Below are 21,016 nucleotides of genomic sequence, written 5' to 3'. Positions count from 1 at the left end.
CAACTGCTTAAACCAGAGGACACAGAATTTGCTTTATTTGTTTCTGGCTTTTTCTGTGTGACTTCCTGAAATCTTGAACCCTTCACAACCAAACTTCAGGTTCAGATGCTGCTGAGCAATCACCATCAGATTTATCTGCTACATAAACCTCCCTTCTGAGGCCAAGCCCTGGAAGGTACCAAAACATGTCCCAATATTTCACTTTACTGGAACATGAAAGGCTGTAACTGTATTTACCTCATCTTTATCACCCACAGTGTCTCTTCAGTGTGCTGGAAAATGATCTTGCTTTACAAGTCTGGAAGATCTAGGAAACTGCTTGAACAAGCAGTGCAATTTTCACACTTGGCAGCAGTTTGGGCTGTCATAACATGAAGTTCAGAAGCTTGAATCAAGTCCGTGCTTAGCACGCGCACACTGCCCAGCCACTCTGACAAGCCTCACAGCACAGTCAGGCACTGCAGGGCACAGCAGCTCTCCAGCAGCTGAGCAGACATTTGCAGCTTTCATTCAGAAGGCACAGCTGTGTACTCTGAGTACAGATAAAACGTCAAACTGAAGCGTTGCAGGTATTCATATTCTATTTAATAGTGGGACACCAAAGAAGTACTACACATTTTTTCTTGAGCACATTAGATTTTGATTTAAGCAATTGCAATTGATGAAGTAATTTCTCAAAAATAGTCTTCTATATTCTACAATCCACAGTTTACTGTATCAGTCTAATAGGTCATATAATGATATACTGTTTGTGCTAACTGGTCTGATCTTTAGCAAAGCATCCTTCCCATTCCTCCACCACCCCAAAAAATGTTGACAAAATTCAGCCAAATTAAAAAAAATTGTGTGACTTTAGATTTTTCTGCTGACCTAAACACAATGGGAGCTACTAGCTATACACATCTTAAGAATGATGTTGCATTTTAATTCTAAAAATCTTCATGCTGATAACAATAAAGTATTTTATACAGCGATCAATTTTTAATGCTTTATTCATTGATTAAAAGAATATAACATTTAACATAAACCATACAACATCAGTCATCAATTCAAACATTCAGCTGGTTTCCTTACATTTTCTGTCAGGAGTTTTTTTTAAATCTGATCACATTTATAAGATAAAATCTCACCACATCTGGCATATACACACACTGTGCCAGTGGATTCACTCTACTGATGTACATATAAAATCCGCATGGTATGTGCTCACTGGAGACAAAACAGCGCACACCTGTCAAAAGGTCATTTTAATATAAGATGGTAAAACCATTTGTAAAACACATATAAACTTTTTCCATAAATAGAATCATATCTGGACATCTGTTGCATAAATTGTGTTTTCCAAAGCTTACAATATAGCAGCCAGGTCTCAGCACTGCTGGGCACCCACGTTGGCCACTTACTTTATTATTGCAGACTGTCCTTTAAACATTAAATGCACAACATTCGTACCACTTAAAACTGGGGTCAGGTGGAAGTCTCACAGAGACCACGTCTGTACCGCGGTTGCCCTGAAACAGTTACATCGGCTTCTAAAGCCTCTCAGATATAACAAGATTTTAAAACATACTTCATGGAATGTTCTTCATGCATCATAGCAGCTCATACCTGTGATAGAACAAGCTTTGTATTTGTTTCCTTTCCTTCCTTTACATTCACTATTCACAGTGAAACAGGTGCATGTTTGTTAAGAGTTCTGAGGTTGCTGACTGAGCCACAGCACAGCTGTGTACCACAGGTCGAAATTCGACCTTATATATTACAATCTAGCAGTATCTGGCTGGCCAAAAGTTGGCCTGCCCCTGCCAGCATGTGGGCACTTCTTCGTTTTTAATCTATTCTTTGGCAGCTGACACAGGCGCTGACAGAGAAAATCCAGTGACTTGGTTGTTAGGGATTTCACGACTAATGTTTGTTTGCAGGTGTAGACCTTTGTATTGAAATCTTCACTGTTATGCGTTTACCTCACCGGAGCGCACATTTCTTGCTTTCTCCTGTTAAACTTTGGCCCAAAGCTAACTTTTAAGGAAGATGACAGAACATGAGAACAAACAAGGAGGAGTTTGCAAAGAATCCAAAAGACTACAGCTTTATGGAGTGGATCTGTAAGTGCAGGAACCTGAACCGCTAGTGTTTCACACCGCTGCTTAGCAGCTAAGGAAAGCCGAGAATGGAGTTAAGCCATGCTGCAGAATCCGCACGTGAAATCAAGCAAGGTAAGAGTCTTACAGTGAACAGCCCTGGATAGACTTCTCGTCCCTTAAGCCTATTAAGTAGCATGCTACTGGATTAAGCACACAATGACAGCATAGAGATCCACTGGGCTATGGATATGGGTATTAAAAACAGTTGGCTCCCGAGCACAGGACTCCAATATAACAGCAAAAGAATTCAAAATGCAGTTACTCGATTAAAGTAAAGTTAGCCGGCAACCTCAGACAGCCTTTGGCTGTATCTTTGCAAGGTTTGGTAGTCAAGTCCATTAACCGTGAAAACCCTAAACACTGCCACTTTCAGCTTCTAAACCAATACCCGACTACGTTCTTTGATCAAGAAGTAGAATACACATATATAATTCTATATAGCTAATACTGATTAAACACAGCACAAAAGGGGTTAATTCACACTACCAAAAAAACATAATAGGACCCTACTTGCATATGTAACCACAGGAATTGTAAATAAGGAGCTAAATGCCTTCACTGAAGCTTTGCATCTCTCTGTAAAAGTGACGGGTTGGCTCAGTGAAGACACTGAGCAGCTCTATGTCCATGACCGCGTGCCAAGGGCGACCCAATCCGAGAGATACTTGCTCAATGAAATTGTGTACTGGATCCACATCCTGATCAGCCAGTTCTCCTTGGTCGAACTCAATGCTTTCTTCTGTGACTTCCAGTACTTTCAGGTCAGAGCCACGAAGACGAGCAATTGCTATAAGATTATGAGCCCAGACTGTGTAACCTACAGGGAAAGAAAAACAAAGTGGCTCTGTCATATTCCTACAAGGTATTTTCTTACACTAGTACTTAATACCAGACCATCCCAATATTTCTCTCAACCTATTCTGTCATGTTCCATCTGGCACAATACCCCTAGGGCATGGTGGGGGGCTTTCTGGTTTCAAGTGGTGAATCCCCCATTTTACACTCTGAATAAGTATAAAAATATTTCAGATCATTTAATTAACCTTTTCTATATTTTTTTCTCCTACTTGCAGAGCAGTGGACTACTGCAAGTTTTATATAAAACTTCAAACTTCCTGTGATCTACTACTATGTTGTAAAAATAGAATGAAAAAAACGAATTATCAATTAACTGAATGCATAAAAGGAATTCTTTAAAACTCTGCTTATGCTAGAAAAAAATACTTGCTTTCATTGCTTTAGAAAGTAGACTAATTAAAAAAAAAGCCACCACCAAACAAACAGTCAGCACGCACACAAACCAGAAGCCTCTGCAGCCTCTTCACGTCACCCCAGTGTGTGTGTTTATGTACATATATATATGATAAACTACATGTATCTTGTTCTTCTGTCTGAGATAAAATATAATTCCAAAGCTTCCCTCTCTTGACACTATATATCAGCATTCCTCTTTAAGAACTCCTACTCCCCAATTACCTTTAAGCTTTCTGTGCCCTGGCTAAGAGAAATGCAAAGTTCCTCCCTATTCAGATGCAAACCACAGATGGGAACTTCCCTTTTGGGGAGCTCTGCCAAATCAGCCCTTCCACTGCAAAAGGCAAGGCTCATTTCTGCTACCATCATCATTCTCACAGGTGCTAAGCTTCTTGGTGAGATGCCCAAGCAGATTCCAAGTAAAGCTGCAGTCTGCACAATATTTGAACTGGGAAAGCTAAACTGCTGAGAAGTAAAGCTAACCGTGGTTTGGTCTTCCAACAATGCAGTTAGCATGCTTTACATCATAACGTATCAAAATAAAATAGAGAGTCAGAGAACGAAGAAAAGATGTCAAAGTAATAAAGAAAAGAAATTTCTGTTGTTTTAATTTTTTCTATTGTGTCTCTGGAAGTATGTTGGTTAGGGTAGGTCTTCAACAAAGAAGTGTGCACATATCTGTAAGGCTCATTTCTGGTATATTAACCGTTAGGAATGCATGAATTCCCACAATCTTCATCTGCTGGATAGCTCACCTCCAACACAACTGTCCACAGAAGATGAAGCTGTCTTAATTCAGGCAGCTTAATTCAATGTCCCTTCCTTAATAGGGACATTGAACTCAATGGAAAATTCCTCCCTGTATGACCACACGCTACTGTCAGGACATGAAGGAGTACATACCACCTTCCAGTTATCCTGACTGTAAAGGAACTTCCCAAAGAAATCTTTGAAAGCAAGTGCAAGAATAAAGGGGAAAAAAAAAAAGCCCTGCACAAAACCCCTTTACCATCATTTGGGCAGGTATATGGCTTTTGCTGTAACTTTTTACAGTGAGATCCCTCTATGCACTAGAACAACCATCTTATTCCCAACTTAATTTCATTTTAAATGAACTCTTTCAAAAACTCTGCCTGAAATTTCTTTGTGACCTCCCAGATGCCAAAAAGTCTCTGTCCAGCTAAGTATTCAGAGGTAAGAGGAAATGATCACTTCAATACTGGTATCACTGAACAACAAATTTACTATGAGCACACAGTAATTTATTCTTCCTCGCTAATAAAAATTTCAACTTTAGTTTTGCTCATGGACAGAATAAAACTTCACCAGGATGTTTATAACACAAAGTCATAAAAATCCATGTGGAAGTATCCTTCCCTTAAGGAGGAATTAAAAATAAAAGAGACCTTTGTTCTCACAGATGGACTATGCTTTTTATTCACAGTGCCAGATCATACCACTATGGTATCCTACCACTATGGTCTCCATCCCATCCCAAATAGTCACACACTCTTCATAACCCTTTCTTTGTTCTGCAAGAATGTATTTAACATCTGCCTTCCTCTGGCTCCTGGACATGGACATTTCCACCATTTCTTGGTGGGAAGACAATGACTTCCCACAAAAGACAGTCTTGAGGCAGCCCATATAAAGTGTCCTTAGCATACATTTTCCCCTTCCTCTTTTGGTCAATGACAAGTGGCAGCCAAAAGAAGATGGAAATAAAAGCTTTTTCAAAAGCAAACTAATAGCAGAAGAGGAAACATACACACACACACACACACACACATAAAAGCCTGAAAAGCACTGGAAGCTGAAGAATAACCACTTCAGGAAACAGAAGAAGAAACCAGAGCACTCTGAGCACCTTCAACAAAACCACTTTCTTTTCCTGAAGGAAACTTCACAGTATAGTATGACAAGTGGAGCCAGAAAACATTATATGGTAAACCTGAGGGAATCCAAGCGTGAGGCTAAGATGCTGTACTGGATATTTCTTCCTAATAGTGTTCCATCTACAGTTACTACTCTCCAAGAACAATGCTTGCAGCATAGTACTAGAAAAGTTATGTCCACAGCTTAGAAAAGATCAGGAGGCATTTATAAGCAGCTTAGCTAGCTTCTGCTGCAAGGAGGGGGAAAAGAAGGGTAAAGAATGTGAATCCCAGTGTAACAGCGAGGTGATATTTGGCCATTTTCTCACACAGGCAGACACAGCATCTCTTCAAAGAAAGGTGATGTAGCAACAACCATTTGCTAGACAGAAGCATAAGGGACGTTTGCTTTCCCAATACTCTGCACAGACTAATAGTTTCTACTGAATAGACACGTGCTGATATGAAATGATACTTACACTAGCTTATGTTCAGATGTTTCACTAGCTTTTAAAGTTAGATAATATATTAGAGGACTTTTCTGTAGCAAGAGGATAACACAATTTTTTTTTTTTTTAAAGGTCCTCAAACATGTATCCAAATTTTAGAAGAAACTGCTAAAAAAAGCCACACCTAGACTAGTACTATCAAGTACCAGCACCCAAAATCTGTCTCACCTGGAAACTATTAAGGAGAGACAGCTGAATTGATCATGCCTTCCCTGCTCCCAGCAATGATTTTTCAGTAAAAGACCACAGAAAAAAAAAAAAAAAACGAGCAAATACAGCAGGACCTTCTGACTTCAACCAATGGAAATCTGAATGTCTACCTCCTGCTGCTGAAGGTCTCCTTTTTGTACTTGAATAACTGGAGATTTACTCCCCCAAGCAGACTGATGAAATACATTTATTCTTATGCAACACAATAGCAATTGCTTAACTCCTTCATGCATCAGCAAACTTGGTCTTGGTAAGCTGATTCTAGCACAAATAAAAAAACATTTTTCTGCATTATTTCAGTTTCGGGTACCTTAAAATTTGCCAGACTACTGTAACTTCTACCACCAAGTTCTCTACTGATGACAGAGCTGAATAAATTCTAAAAGTTATTTGCTACTATATGGCAAATAAATAAGTGGGATAAACCTAGCTCTGGTATTACTGGTGAAACCAGAAACACACTCAATGAGGCAACCCCCTCTACATATTTTTCAGTCTTCATCTGCTGGTAGTCTTACCAGATTGGTAACACATTTCTTCTTCTCAGCTTTGGGGCACTTAATCCGTGTTATTTACAAACAGGAAGCAAAATCATCTAATCTTGCCAGCACATGAGCTCACAGAAAAACAGCAAATGTTTTCAGTTCACATGCACATAACCAGTCACTTAATGGAACTTGCACCGTGCAGACCACTAGCAGGATAAGCCTTCTGGAATGCTCACTTCTTAAGTTATCCTCATTTCTGTGAGGAGTTTAATAAAATCCTACGTGACTTCTCAACACAAATTAGTAAGACACAAGCTCATACAATAAACACCTTCAACAACAGCACGTATAGCAACGGTGCAGCAGCCTTTTGTATAACATGCCACTAAAACACACTATGATTAGAAAGGCTGAAGGCTTGCAAGCATTTAGAAGTCACATACTATGCCCATGCAATGTGTTACCTACCATGAACAGCTAGGAGAGAGAGTCTTGTGCACCTCCAGGCTAATAAGACAAGTGGATCTTCATTTCGGTTGTCACTGAGATCTGGGAAGGTAGACATATCTATCACATCATTCATTAGTATAAAATGAGTGAGGAACTTGTCATACTGCCTGGATATGAGATCAACAACAGCTCCTGAAACACAAGTAACATAGCTATCAAAGTGAATCCTCTCTAGGGGGATACTGGGCTTAAGAATCCTTAACATATCATCACTCTTGACATCAAAAGCCATTATATAGACCCGAAGATTAGTGCTGTTGCGAGTCAGCGCCTGCCAATTCTCATCTTTTGGCATATTGTCCAATGACTTGTGCATTATGGAAACACTGTGGACCAGGAGAGACAGTCGATGCAAAGGCACATGGTTGCTGTCAGCCAGGACTCTTGCCATTTCAGCTGTAAAATCACAGAAATCCAAAGCGAGCGAACGCAGATTCACAAAGCGCTCCAATTCAACCGCAGTGATAAGAGTGGTATTACCAGGGAGGTGGTTGTCCAATAAGCTCAGATGTTCCATGGTGTTGGCTATGGGGTTTGATAAGGAGGACAATGATGTGGGAGTTACTATTTGCAGCATTAACCCACAAGACAGCCATTTCAATTGCCTGCTATTGCCTAATATCTCTTCAAACAGCTGTTGGATTCTGTAAGTAAACAAAACAGACAATGATCCTATTAAACATGGTTTAGTCTTACCAACTACGCACGATTCAATTTTTTATTCAAGAATTACTCTTCCTTCATTTATAGCCTTATTCTGCAGGAAGATGCTATTATTATAGTTCTTATGAACTGCAACCAGACTGCAGACCTCCCAGAGCATTTTAACATCCACTGCACTTAAAAGGTTCAAACTGTAAAGTAGAAGAAATATGTACTTTGTCTTTCAAAAACGGTGACACACTATGAACCTTCACTTCATGTATTTTCCAGCATGTATTTAATACTCTCTCACATACATTTTAAGGTTATGCAAATAAGAAAACCTGTAATGCTTTTCAAATGCAGCTCTTGTTTTTAAAAGCAGCTTTTTGTATTTCTTAACTTCTGCAGAACTGCAAATTTTGTATGGAAAAGAATTCATTTTCAATGAAAGGTGACAGAAACTTTGAGAGTAAGTTAGAATGATGTGAAATTACCTGCTTGATTTGCTCATTAAAGGGTAAAGAACAAACATGCAAGAAGATTCTTTAAATAATTCCAAATGTACAACTAACTGAATTTTCAAGAGCCAACAGGTTCATGTTTTACCAAAACAACTTGGACCCAGTAACATTTCAATCTCAAATTATCAGTGCCAGATTATTATGAACTTATTCTGATGCACTCACCTCTCCTACCCCCTTTTTTTTAGCGAATAGATTTTCTTTACATTAAGATATTTTGTTCAAGAAGGCAACATAAGTATTTTAAATTTTCAATATTAAATTCAAATAGTACAATCACACTCTAAAAACTTTCTCCATGTAAGCATTTTTCCAGTCTTCATTCCAAAGCTGTAAAGGCCCAAAAGAGTCCTCCTGCCCAAATGACAAGTGTTCTTTTAGCATAATAGACATGTGTAGGTAAGTATTTGATCTCAAGCCCTGGTCAGCATTACAGCAAAGCAGCTGAGCCAGGCTATGCCATCAAGAAATAAGATGCCATAAAACCATAAAACATCAAGACATAAGATCCAGTATAAAAACAGCAGAAATTTTTGTTCCCTGAATCAGGTAATGGTTTTGCACAGAATACTTCTTTTATTGCTACAAGGATCTATATACTTTATACATCTAAGCAAAAAAAATTTAAAAATTTAGTCTCATCCATGTAACTTTAATAAAGATAATGTCCAAGCAAAAATAAATGTTTAGGCCAGTATCCTGAATGACAGCAGAGAAACACTAACACCTTAAGGTGACAGAACAAGGAAAGAACATAGGGATATTTATCAAATATCTCTCTAGTTTCCAAAACTTTGTAACTCAGTTCTAAGCAGAGGTGGCTTTATGTATTTTGAAACTCTTAGAGACTTCACTTCTACAAATTCATCCAGGTTCCTCCCTTAGCGGAGTAAGTGTTTAGCAACCATAACACCCAATAATAAAGAATTCTGCAGTGTGATTATCCCCTCTTCTTGCTTGCTCTGAACCTGTCATCTAGTACCTTTGATGCCCCATAACCCTTCTGTTGTAATAAAGTTAAAGGATCAGTCCTCATTCATCCTCTCTCCTGGCAAATCCTTATTCATCCCCTCCCTTGCCTACATGTGCTTTCTTCCTTCTCCTATGAAGCTACTAGTTTTGCAAGGCCTGACTTCACCCAAGTGGAAAAGCTGGTGTGGTTATTGTATTTATTTTACACCTCAGTTCCCAATGTTTTTCCAGATTTCTCCAAATATTTTATTTAAAAGTGAGGACTCACAACTGTGACACAAATGAAACAGTTTTAAACAATAGGTAAGACCCACAGACAGTGCAGTTTTTGTATTTTATTCCTAAATTCATTTAGAGTTAAGACAAACCTTATTTGATCCTGGCAATGTTTATTTCATAATTATTCTCACCAATGCTTAAAATAAAGGCAGATTATCTCACAATCCTCCAAAGAAAAAGATTCTACCACAGCAATCTCAAATTTCTTCCAAAGACTCTTCCCTCCCCCCATACACATCTACAAAAGGTGCTGTAATGGTGGCAGCAATAGGTAGGATTTATTTTGTAATAGCCCAGGTAATCTATCTTAATAGTGCATTTAATATTTTACAGAACTGTTGAAGACAAATTAATTTTGAGATGTTCAATAGAATACTACCATCTATAAGACTCACTGCACTAAAAATCTCTTTGAATTGGGGTTCTCATACACCTTAAACATCTGAGCTTAAAAGAATATTGTTTTAGTACCTGCAAAATTTAATAAAAAGAAATATGACACAGAACTCTGCATCTCTAGGGTAGCTTTTCTCCCCAGTGGGAACTGCAGTTAAGAAACTTTTTAAAAGAGAGAGAATTATTTAATGCAGTCTGCACATCAACATTTATTGCAAGCACCGAAGTATTTATACAAGTATGCAGATTTGTACTGCTAGTCTAATGACCTCTAGGTCCTAAGAAAACTTTCTCCAGTTTTTAGCCAGTAAGAGATCAAACATCTCAACAGAGAATATTTAACAGCAACAATTTCTGAATTGTTTTTAATACCTGCTTTATAAAAAGGCCAGACAGAAAGCACTATATAAGACAGAAGTAATGAATTTTAACATATTTCAAATAATTTTTTAAACAGCCTAGCAGGTTTGGTTTTTTTCCTCCCCTGCAAATTCTTACGCACATTCTATTTTTCATAAACAGACTGCATCCAACTGGAGTTTGCAAAAATAGCCCAAACTGCATTCTAGAAAAATAGACACGTGAATTCTTGGAAATTAATGCCTATTTTATTACCATATTAATTTTACTTCAACTGCCCAGCAGGTACAACAATTATGCTAACTTAATTATTTCAAAGCTCACTTATAAAACTGAAATTTGAGCGTATAACAGAAAATACAAGCAGAACTCACTCAGCACATGCCAAAAACCAGCGCAGCCCACTAATGTCTCAACAAGGGTCATCAGCCCCCTTTGCTCCCTGCAGGCAGCAATTATGGGATGGTCACCATTGACCTGTAACCTATAAATTATTATATTGAAACAAACAACTTTTAAAAAAAATTTCTTTTTAAATGTACTTTCACAATTAATGCCCCAAATGGTGTTTTCATCCAGAGGACAGACCAAAGCCTGACTAAACAGGCACAGTTAGTGTTTAAGCTCCCAAACCAGTCCTAACTAGGACTGAAGCACATCCATGGCCCTGGACAGGAAGCAAACAGATAACTAAGGTCCATATGGAGGCCGTTTGCTTAATTAAATACTATCAATCAAAATATTTTGTTTAGTAACAGAGGCTAAACTGCTTCTTTTGGAAACCAAACTATCCGAACCACACAGATCAATCATGAGAAGCAGATTTCAGAAAGCCAAAAGTTTAGACAACTACCCTTTGTTCAACTCAAAACATATGATCTGTTTACACTGAGCATCCCAACACTAAGAAAAAGAATTGTAAAGAGAATTTTAGAAAGTAACCAGGGACACATGCTGTACAGAAAAGGAATAAGCCTCACAAACTCATGCAAATGTGTATTTTTGAAAATACGCTCCAAAATCTCCTCTCCCTCAGGACAACCCTTAGCCTTAAACCTGAGGAAGCATCCTAATGGCTCTGTAATAGCTGAGATTCCACCTACAGTCTGTTACAGCCAGCTCCAAGTCAAATTTCAGGAATCATAACTTTTTTTTTTCCTGACTGCCTTAACTGCAGGAAGTTTCTGAAACAGCTAGTAAGGTTTATCACCATACAGATTCCAAAAATCCTCAACTACCAGTAACACTGTCTCCAAAGTTTGCTTACGCCTTTCACTGTTAGTTATCAGCATCCACATTTTGCAACTCACGGATGCCAACCCCAAGTGCAAAAACAAGGCTAAAAAGCCATAAAGCTTTACTTTCTGAACTAAGTCTGCTACTAGTTCTCAAACTTCAGTCAACTGAATAAAACATTGCCAGCTTTCCTTTAACTTAGACAAGGACTAGCAGGTCCCAAATACATTGTTCTATTCTAGAAAACAAAAAAAAAAAACCAAAACAACCAACCAACAATAAACCCTCCCCCGCAAAAAAGAAACAACAAAAAAACCCCACCACCCCCCAAAAAATCCAAAAACCATCCAAACAAAAAACTCACAACAAGAAACAAACAAACACAAAAACCTAACACCAAAATTAACTAAACTAAAAAGAAGTAGCATTTGTTTGCTCATTCCAAAATGTGCAAAGGTTAATATTAATCTAAAAGACTAACAAGTTAGATAATCAGTTTTGAATGGTTTATAGCTCCAAAATGTGAATACTTGCTTGAAGAAACATTTGACCATGCACTCAGCTGAGTAAACATCTGCTTAGATGGCTCCCTTCAAGCCCCTTTGCAAAAATTTGATTATATATTTATATTATCACAAAGGGTATCAAATAAAGGAGCTTTTACCAAATGAGCCTTTTACCTGCACACAGCACTACAGTACCTACATTAGACAGAATCACAAATTGCTCCAAGTTCTGCATTGGAAACATAAAAGATGAAAAAGAGACAGTAAGTGACTCACAGCTGTATTTGCACTGGTTTGCAAATTTAGGTCAGGACCAAACATTCAGTCTGATGACTGCATCCACATACACACATTAATCTGATAATATACCCACACTGGTTCTAAAAATCACTCAAAACAAAAAATAGTGAAGATCTAGAGTGGCTGTACTTATTCCACTGCCAAGCTACTGGGTGAAAGATATTTAAATTGACACAAATTAAAATTATGGTATTCAGGGTTTATTGTATCAAAAGTTTTAGCAGTACTGCTAAAATAGTTAAGTCAGTATCACTCCCTCTGTGGTAATTTATTTCAGAAGTCAGTAGCTGTTTATACTGTATTTAACCTTTTCCAAAGAAGAACAAATAACTATTTGGATTATAAGCATTCAAGGACTGTCCTGTAATGTTATAATGACAAGCTAAAATACACCTCTGAACTACACAAGAACATTGAAAGCTGTGATCTTTCAGGAATTCTGCAAATACATAACCTAGTTTTCAGATGCAATTTGGAATAAGTTGCAGCAGTTCCGTGTTTCAACAGTTTCCCAGTTTCTCTCTCAAGTTTCAAGCAAACTTGAAAGAGAACATAAACACAAATATGTTTTCAACTCTTGTGAAATACAGCAGATTACTTCCTTTTCTAATTTTTTTTATGTACAGCAATAATAAGAGGTGCTGGTAACAGCTCCTCATCCCTCCTTCCCTTTTGTGGCATTAACATAATATTGTTTCTAGTACACAATGAAAAGAGGAAAGAAAGGATTCTCACCTTGCTGAGAATGGAGGAAAGAAAACCCAACAAAAATACAACAGCTACAAAACCAGACTACTTCATTTAAATAGCAGGAACAATAATTTAGATTTTCACCCTGTTAAAAAACTTAAAGCTTCTCAGTCATGTATTTCAGGAGCTTCTGTGTTCTGTCATCTATTTTTATTACTTTCATTATTATTATTATTATTATCCTGCATTTGATAATTTACAAATATAACTTACTGCTTAATCTTCTTGCCATCAGGGTCCACCTTTCCAAGGTAGGTATTTGATATAGTTCCATGTTGCTGTAGAATGCTTATATCCCCAAAGAGACTTAACTTCTGGAGGTTCCTAGGAAACAACAAAATAAAAAGAATCTGTACACAAAACTAGAATGGTGTGGGAAATCATTCTGGATAAGAAAAATGTAGGCAATAAACCCCACTATTATGTGGAACACAGAGCCTGTGTTGGGAAACTTACTGTCCTGGATTGCAGGCACATATGGAACTACAGAAAATGAGATTGAAGTACAAAGGGGAAGAGGACTACACTAACTGCTGAAACCAGCTGTAAGAGCAAATACTGCTTTTCAGTCAGCACAGGAGTATTTTCAGCAAGCCTGTAGCACCACAAAGAAAACTTAGGAGTGGTTTCATACAATTTTTAATCCTTGGAAAATGTGTGTTGAGTGTCACAATGAAAACATCAAATGCTTATTCCTTTCAATATTTAACATTGCATTTAATGCCCAAGTAGAACACAATCACAAACAACCCTGCCTGAGCACTTTCATCAGCTGGGTTACAAATGGGAGCCCAAACCTGCCTCAATCAAGGCAGCACAAACCTCAGACAGGAAAAGCAAAAGCTCCCCACACCCTAATCAGTGTCTAATTTCTGTTATATCAAAGTAGGGGAAGCTTTTCTAATATTCCCCATCAGTAAGGGATAGTGGTCCACCACAACATATGGCTGTGGTGACTTTTAGAAGGGATATCTAAAAAGAAGTGAAAGAAGAACCTCTGAGTTCATGCTGAACATGACACAATGCACTAGACAGTCGCTTTTCCTTTCCCTAGTTCAGTTTTCTGACTTGTATCTTTTCCTACAACAGATCAAGAAAGAGGTATGCAAATGACTGCAGTTTTAAAGTAGCTGTGTAGCATTTACTATTATTATTTTTGTAGCTAACTTTTGGATCAACATTCCTTTTATTTATATAGGCTATATATTAGATTTACTCCTAACATGCAAGGGCTAGTCTGCAATTGATAATTAACAAGGCAGAAACTCCAGTTTCACCACAAATGGACACATAAATTAAATTAATCCTAAACAGTAGGTGCCAATTAACCTGTAGCTCACAATTACATGAGTTACCATAAATCCTTATTTCTTCTGGCTCACAAAGCATATACTAGTATTTCAAATCAGCCTTGAGGAAAATGCAATGTGATTACCATGCTCAAAGCATAGGGAAGCTCTGGTACAGTTCACTACCTCCACAGTACAACCTGATATTCTACCAAGAGAAGATGGGGGAGAAAAAGGATTAAGTAGCCAAGTTTTACTTTTTTTAGTAGGTGTGAGTTGCAGTCTATAATTGTTATCTATCAAAAATCATAATTTACCTATTTTGAAGTACCTGTATTCAAAAACAGCATACTGATTGCCTGAAATCTATCCACTGTTGCACTGCTACTTTTTTTTCTATAGGAGAACAACAACTTATATAGCAAGATCCATGAGCTTCATACAAAGTCTGACAAATACTGGAGTCAAATACCTAGAATTTACAACTGTGCCTGAAATTCCAAACATTTAATCTTTGAATTTTACATACAGGCCTATTATAATGATGATACAGTAAAATAAACTGAGCCTTAAAATATGATCAATATTCTACAAATCTCACTAAGACATTGCCTGACCATGCAAAAGAATAAACTTGGCAGGGAAGCCTAAAACACTGGCACACCCAACTTGAAAGTATTTTGGGCCCTTTTTTTCTCAAAAGGTGTAAGAGATAGTCTGGTATGACAGGGAAGTAGCAGAAACCTCTACCAGATGTGAAAAGTACTGTTCACAGCCAATGCTATAAGTAACCTTTATCTTTTGATCTTGGTGACTTATTTATGAGAGTTAACAGCCAAAATGCAGTCTCAAGAACAGTTCTGAATCACCTCCATATTCACATCAAACACAGGTCTCAGTTTGTGCCATTCATACCACCAGCCAATGCTACAGTAGGATGTAGGCAGACATTAACAGGATCATCAAAGCACAGGACACATGGAACACTAATTACTAGTGCCCCACACATTTTTACTTCATCTTTTTGACTGCCATTTCATGCAGTACAGAGACAAACGGAAAAGTTCTCTGCCTGAAAACTTAACCAATGACAATATCCAATTATTTTTCCATTCACAGCACAGTTATTACCATCAACAAGTCTGATCACAGTTCAACACAATGTTAGATTTTTGCTACTACTTTATGCAGTTTTATACAACTCCATGGCATTCGGATCACTGCTCATCTTCATTTCAGAGAGTCCGTAAAGGGATTGCTATTTAAATAAAATTATTTAAAAGTTACTTATCTTTTGCTAGAAGTCATAATGGCATCTTAATCCTGTGTAGTATCAATACATACAGCTGGGGGAAAACTTGTGTTTTGGAAGGATTTCTAAAACATTTATTTTCCACTAGCTCAAATAGCACACTAGAAATAATAAGCTTCTTACTAGGCTCCATCTTCAGTTTTGCTTGGTCTTTTTTAACACCCAATTTAAAAAAGCACAAAATGTCCTTGCTTACATTCAAGCCGAACAAAGTGGTAAGGCACATATTGTATTACTATACCAGTTTCTGCCAGTTTCAGCTGCCTGTTCAGACCAATAGAAAACAGTCAAAAATTAGAAAACATCAAAACCAGATGCAGTCTACTGTTGTGAGCGATTCACCCATTTTTGGTAACTCCAAGAGATACCATATTTCAGCAAGACACCACGCAGTTTTATAGTAATCTGCATTTTTGTTTCCATAGCAAAAATCAAACAAGTTACACAATTTAACATGCTGCAGAGGAAAAGAGGGGTGTGTGTGTGTGTCACTACCTTCCTATCTTCCTTTGTAAGCAAGGAAGGAGGAGTAAAGGAGATGATACTTTGGTATCTTAGAGTAACATAAAAGAACAGGATTTTCCTACTGAATGATCACAAAGTGTTTAATAGCTGTTGTATGCACATAAGTGCAAACAGAAAGTTTGTTGCACTCCTATCCCGCCTTCTAGAACTCAGTTTTGAAAGATCAGTTTGAGAAGGTGCAGATCATGAGGATTTAAGAAACATCATGCCCACCCCACACTCTTTTTCTCAGTATTAAGTAGAACATCAGCTTTTAAACAGTTATACGCTTTGTTATTTTGCTACATTTGCTATCATAAACATAAAAGCTTATGGAATTGTTCTAGATCACTATAAATGCTACTTTAGTACCTTTTCATTAAATAAATGATAGATTTTTAGAGCTCATCAAGGTCCCAATCCTATTCCTCCATATGCTGCCACCCACAAAACAACTTGAGCTCTGCTTCAAATATGAGACAGACTTTGAACATACCTTTTTGGATGGTAACTGGTTGGCAGCAGGAATATTTGTCAAAAAATTTTCAACTGTTTTTAAAACAAGTTGCAGACAAGTTGTTATTTCCTTAATTCCATCAGAACTAGCAAAAGTCACACCAAAATATTTCTCTAGAGACTTAACACACAGATTTGCTTAGAAACTAGAAATTTTATGTTGTACAGAAAATGCTCTTAGTAGCAAAGCCACACATCATTCTCCTCTAGCCAAAAGAGCATTTAGAAATTTCGTTACTTATAGTAATTACTTTTCTTAGGTCCTGCAGTATTGTAAATCCTCAAGGAAATCTGTAGCCATTTAAAATACATGATTTTTCTTGCAAGGAGAAAGGTTGCTACTGCATTGCTTAATAATAAATTTAAAACCCCAAAACAACATTACACAGTTAAGAAACAGTATCACAAAGGCAGATTTCTTCCTTCTTCAGTTCCGAAGTGTAAAATGGAACATTTTTTGAACTTATCTGCCAAAAAGCTATCATAAGGGCTGACAGGAGTTATGAAAGATTGTCCTGTTCTAAACTTAATTCCAAAAGGAATGTATTTACAGTGATTCAGCCACTGAAGAAGTTAAGAATTTCCGTTTACATTATTTTGGAAATTAAAATTGCTATCTTGTGTACAGTGAAATACAGAGAAAACAAGAAGGAATTATTAATAGTTACAGATTGAATTACAGATAAATAAAGAGAAGCAGAAAAATTAATTACAGACTGCAGTCTCACCTTAGACAAAACTAAGCATCAGGAAGATGACAAGGTTTAGACATTAGGCGGTCACAGTAAGAACTAAGCAGCAATTTGGCATATATTAATACTCCTCCTCCCCTCTCTTCAATCTCAATCTCAAATCTCAATCTCAATCTCAAATCTCAATCTCAAAAATCTACTTAAAGAACTAAAACCCAGCATTCTACCTGAGAACTAATAATTTATAGGTACTTACTTTGCAAGGAAAAAACCCTCAAACATCGAAATAAACTAAAAACCTAGTCTGTTCAAGGGAAAAAATGAGTCTATTCTGAAAATAAAACTGAAAAAAGGTCAAGCATTTAATGTAAATTATGCCACTCCTCCCCCAGTTTTTTAAATGCCCATTAAAAAAAGCCTGCTGTAATAATCAGGTACTGTGTGCTCCCCAGTCATGCATCATTCATTTCAAGCCAAAAGAGCAGCATATAAATGATTTAGACACAACAAGAAAGTATGGCAATGCAAAATCCTATCAAAGTTGGTAACTCTTCATCCCTCTTTAACCACCAAAATTATATAAATCTACCAGAGAACAGGTACTGGAAGAACAACTTCTGAACAGTGCTTTACTGCAGTCCTGAATCACACTGTGCATACAGAACCTGAAAAACGAACTTCAGAAAGCAAGTATTCTTGTATAGATTTCAGATAAGGCCATGGAGAATTTTTCAAAAGAAAAAGTGTATCAAAAGCCTTCTCTCATCACAGTTAATTTTGACAGTCTAGTACTTCAGTGAGGAAAAGAAGGAACAATTTAGTTTTCTAAAACACTCCCATGCAACAGATCCTATAGATACTACTTATTTTAAAATTCCAAGTCCATATCATGATATTTGTCTCAGATCAGACAATCACCACAATTACTTCAACATTTTTTCCTCTTATAATACTAGCAGGATTTCCCACAGATTCAACAGTTAAGTGAAAGCTCCTGAAATGCAAGAAAAGACCACACACCAAGGATTCACAGGGCAAGAAATAAATTACAATAAAGGTGAGCTGGACTAACGAGCTGTTTTCTGAAGTGAGGTCTGTAACTCTCAGCCATCGCAGCTGCACCACAGGAAGTACCTACTGGGAGCAACAGAGCAGAGGAACTGAAAGTGAGACTTCACACACCACATTTGCATTCATCTCAAACCAACGAGGAATTGCATTTAAAGTTCTCTTGCTACAGTTCAAAATAAAGACACAAGGAAGGCCTCAAGCTACTCTCTCATACCTCAGGAATCAAAGGGGGAGGGTAACAAGATCATGACTCAGTTGCAGTTTTCTAAAGGCCATCCACAAGGTTTAATTCATCCTGAAGATGCCCTGAAACACTTGCAGCTTTTTTTTTCCTTCCTTGATAGGTGAAGCTATATGCACATAGAGGGGAAATAATATTAACTATTTCCTATCCTAAAACCTGCATGGCTTTCCAAACTCATCACAACCTAGCTGTAATATCCTTGCTTTCCTGTCTTACATGCTGACTAGAGGCAATATATTAGGATATCTCATTATCATCTTATTATCTCTATCACACCCCCACACAGTGAAGAGAATGCAAGTATTTTTGTGTTAAAGACCTCAAAGCTGAGGAAATTATCTAACCTGCCAATGTAAGTGTGTGAAAAACACATCTTAAATACAAACCTCAGGAAGAAGTCCTACACATAAACGTATTTTTCAATAAACAAGAGAACTAAAACCTCCTCAAACCTCAGATAAGCATGTCAGATGAGAGGTGGCATGAAAGCTCAGCTTTTCTACAGCGAAAGACTTCATAGCTGGAAAGGTGGAGGTATTTTATTGGGGCAGTAATTCAGCGCGCCAGAGCTGTAATTTTAACTCCCCCTTACTAGTTTCTCGTGACATACTTTTTTCAAGCATACACAATGTCTAAACTCTGTCTGTAGTAAGGCTTATTTTAAGTGAAAAAGCTGTCTTGTTATGCAGTAAATTCAGACTCCTGGCCCTCACTTGCTCCGTTCGAGCTGCATTCCCCGCTTCCATCCAAAAGATGAAGAACTTTTTATTACTGCAGCTGTATTTGTTTTGCGTATCGACCAGCCGCTCGCCAACTGGACGTCGGAGCGTTTATATTCCTCCTCAAGCTACACTATATGAAAAAAATTTGGTAGTTTGAAGCGGCGCGTCCCCGTTTCTGCCCAACTCACAGACTCACACATACACACACAGAGAGCAGCTCCGAGCGCAGCCCCAGCGCGAACCGGCCGGCGCCGGCTCGGGCGTTGTTTCCGCCCGCAGAAACCGGCGAGACGGCTGGACCCGGCCCCGCGCGGCTCGGGGGGCTCCGTCTGCCCCCACGGCCGGCACCGCCGCTGCCCCGGCGGTACCTGTTGTTGCGGACGCTGCTCAGGACGCACAGCACGAGCTCCAGGTAAGTCCTCAGCAGGTCGAGCCAGCGCGGGCTCAGCGGCGGTGGCGCCTCCCCGTCCCCCGCCACCGCGGCGCCCTCGCCCGCCGCCGCCCCGCCGCCGCCGGTGGGGTAGTTGTCGGCGGCGAACTGTACGCGGAGCTCACGGACGAACCAGCCGCACTTGCGCATGAGGAACTCGAGGCGCGGGCGCTCGGCGGGCGAGACGCGGAGGCTGAGGCGGAGGCGCGGCCAGAGCGCCGGGTAGAAGAGGCACTCCCGCCAGTGCGAGCAGGCGGCCGAGGCCCGCAGCCGGTCGGGGGCCGCCAGGAAGGAGAAAATGTGGACCACCAGCTCGCTGGGCAGGGAGCCGGCGCCCACCGCCTCCCCGCACACCGACATCCCTGGCGCCGGCCCCAGCCCCGCGGCGGCGGCCCCGGGCGGCGGCCCCGGCCTGGCCTGCGGCTCCTGCGACACAAACAACAACATCAATGACACGGCGCGGGGGGGCGGGCGCCGGCCGGGACGCGCCTGCTGCCGGGACGCACCACCCGCGCCGCCGCCGGTGGGGGGAGACGAAAGGGCGGAGCGGCCGCTACCACTGCCCGGTACGGCGGGGAGAGGTGGGCCGGACCACCGAGGCCTGAAGGCAGCGTGTGAAGAAAGACACCGCCGGCCCCGCGCTCTGTTTCTGCGGGGCGGCCAGAGCCGCCGCGGCGGAGGGAGGAGGGTTCACCCCGCGGGGAAAATGGAACGTGCCGGCGGTGGACTGTGAGGCGGAGCCGGCGCGCCCGCCCCGCGGGGGACGTTGGCCGCGCACCCCCCGTGCCGGCGGCGCGGCCCCCCCGCTCCCCGCCCCTGCTCCCAACGCAGTGCGGCGGAGGCTCCTGCCCGGGGCGCGGCCCGGGACCACATTCCCTGCGGGCTCCACAGAGGGAGGGAGCGTCGGCCGCTGCCGGGGGGCAGGCGCGGGACGGCCCCCGCCGGGCGCGCCTTCCCTGCGCGCCGGTGTTTAGGAAAACTTGGGAAGGGTGTCTGGTGATGTCTGGTGGCGGCGGCGCCGAGGCCCGTATGGGACCGCACGTACGCCTTTGAGCCAGCAAAATTACCTCAGCAGCATTCCTGCTGCTGCCGCGGGAAACGCGCTGACTACGCAGGAAAGGTGGAGCGCGGCAGAGTCCGACATGTGACCGAACCGGGTGCGAGCCTGGGGGGACACAGGAGAAAATGCTCCAAATCTTAGTACTCTCAGTTTCTTAAATCTCACGCGCTTTTATAACACCCGTGTCAACATCCGCTGTAGGTGTGTAAGGGTGACTTCTGT

General features: G+C 40.1%; 1 protein-coding gene across 1 annotated transcript; it reads right to left on the bottom strand.

Annotated features, from left to right (window-relative positions):
* Positions 1 to 563: 563 nt before the first annotated feature.
* Positions 564 to 20,200, bottom strand: FBXO33 (F-box protein 33). Its single transcript, XM_053945057.1, has 4 exons — positions 19,673 to 20,200; positions 13,168 to 13,278; positions 6,948 to 7,633; positions 564 to 2,961 (listed from the first exon to the last, which is right to left on the bottom strand). Exons 1-4 carry the CDS (start codon positions 20,179 to 20,181, stop codon positions 2,690 to 2,692), a joined length of 1,578 nt encoding a protein of 525 aa, XP_053801032.1. The 5' UTR covers positions 20,182 to 20,200; the 3' UTR covers positions 564 to 2,689.
* Between the last annotated feature and the right edge of the window lie 816 nt (positions 20,201 to 21,016).

This window comes from Vidua chalybeata, chromosome 6 (genome assembly GCF_026979565.1).
Source record: "Vidua chalybeata isolate OUT-0048 chromosome 6, bVidCha1 merged haplotype, whole genome shotgun sequence".
Taxonomy (NCBI): domain Eukaryota; kingdom Metazoa; phylum Chordata; class Aves; order Passeriformes; family Viduidae; genus Vidua; species Vidua chalybeata.
The sequence above is the reverse complement of the archived record's forward strand: the minus strand, read 5'-3'. Positions and strand labels throughout refer to the sequence as shown.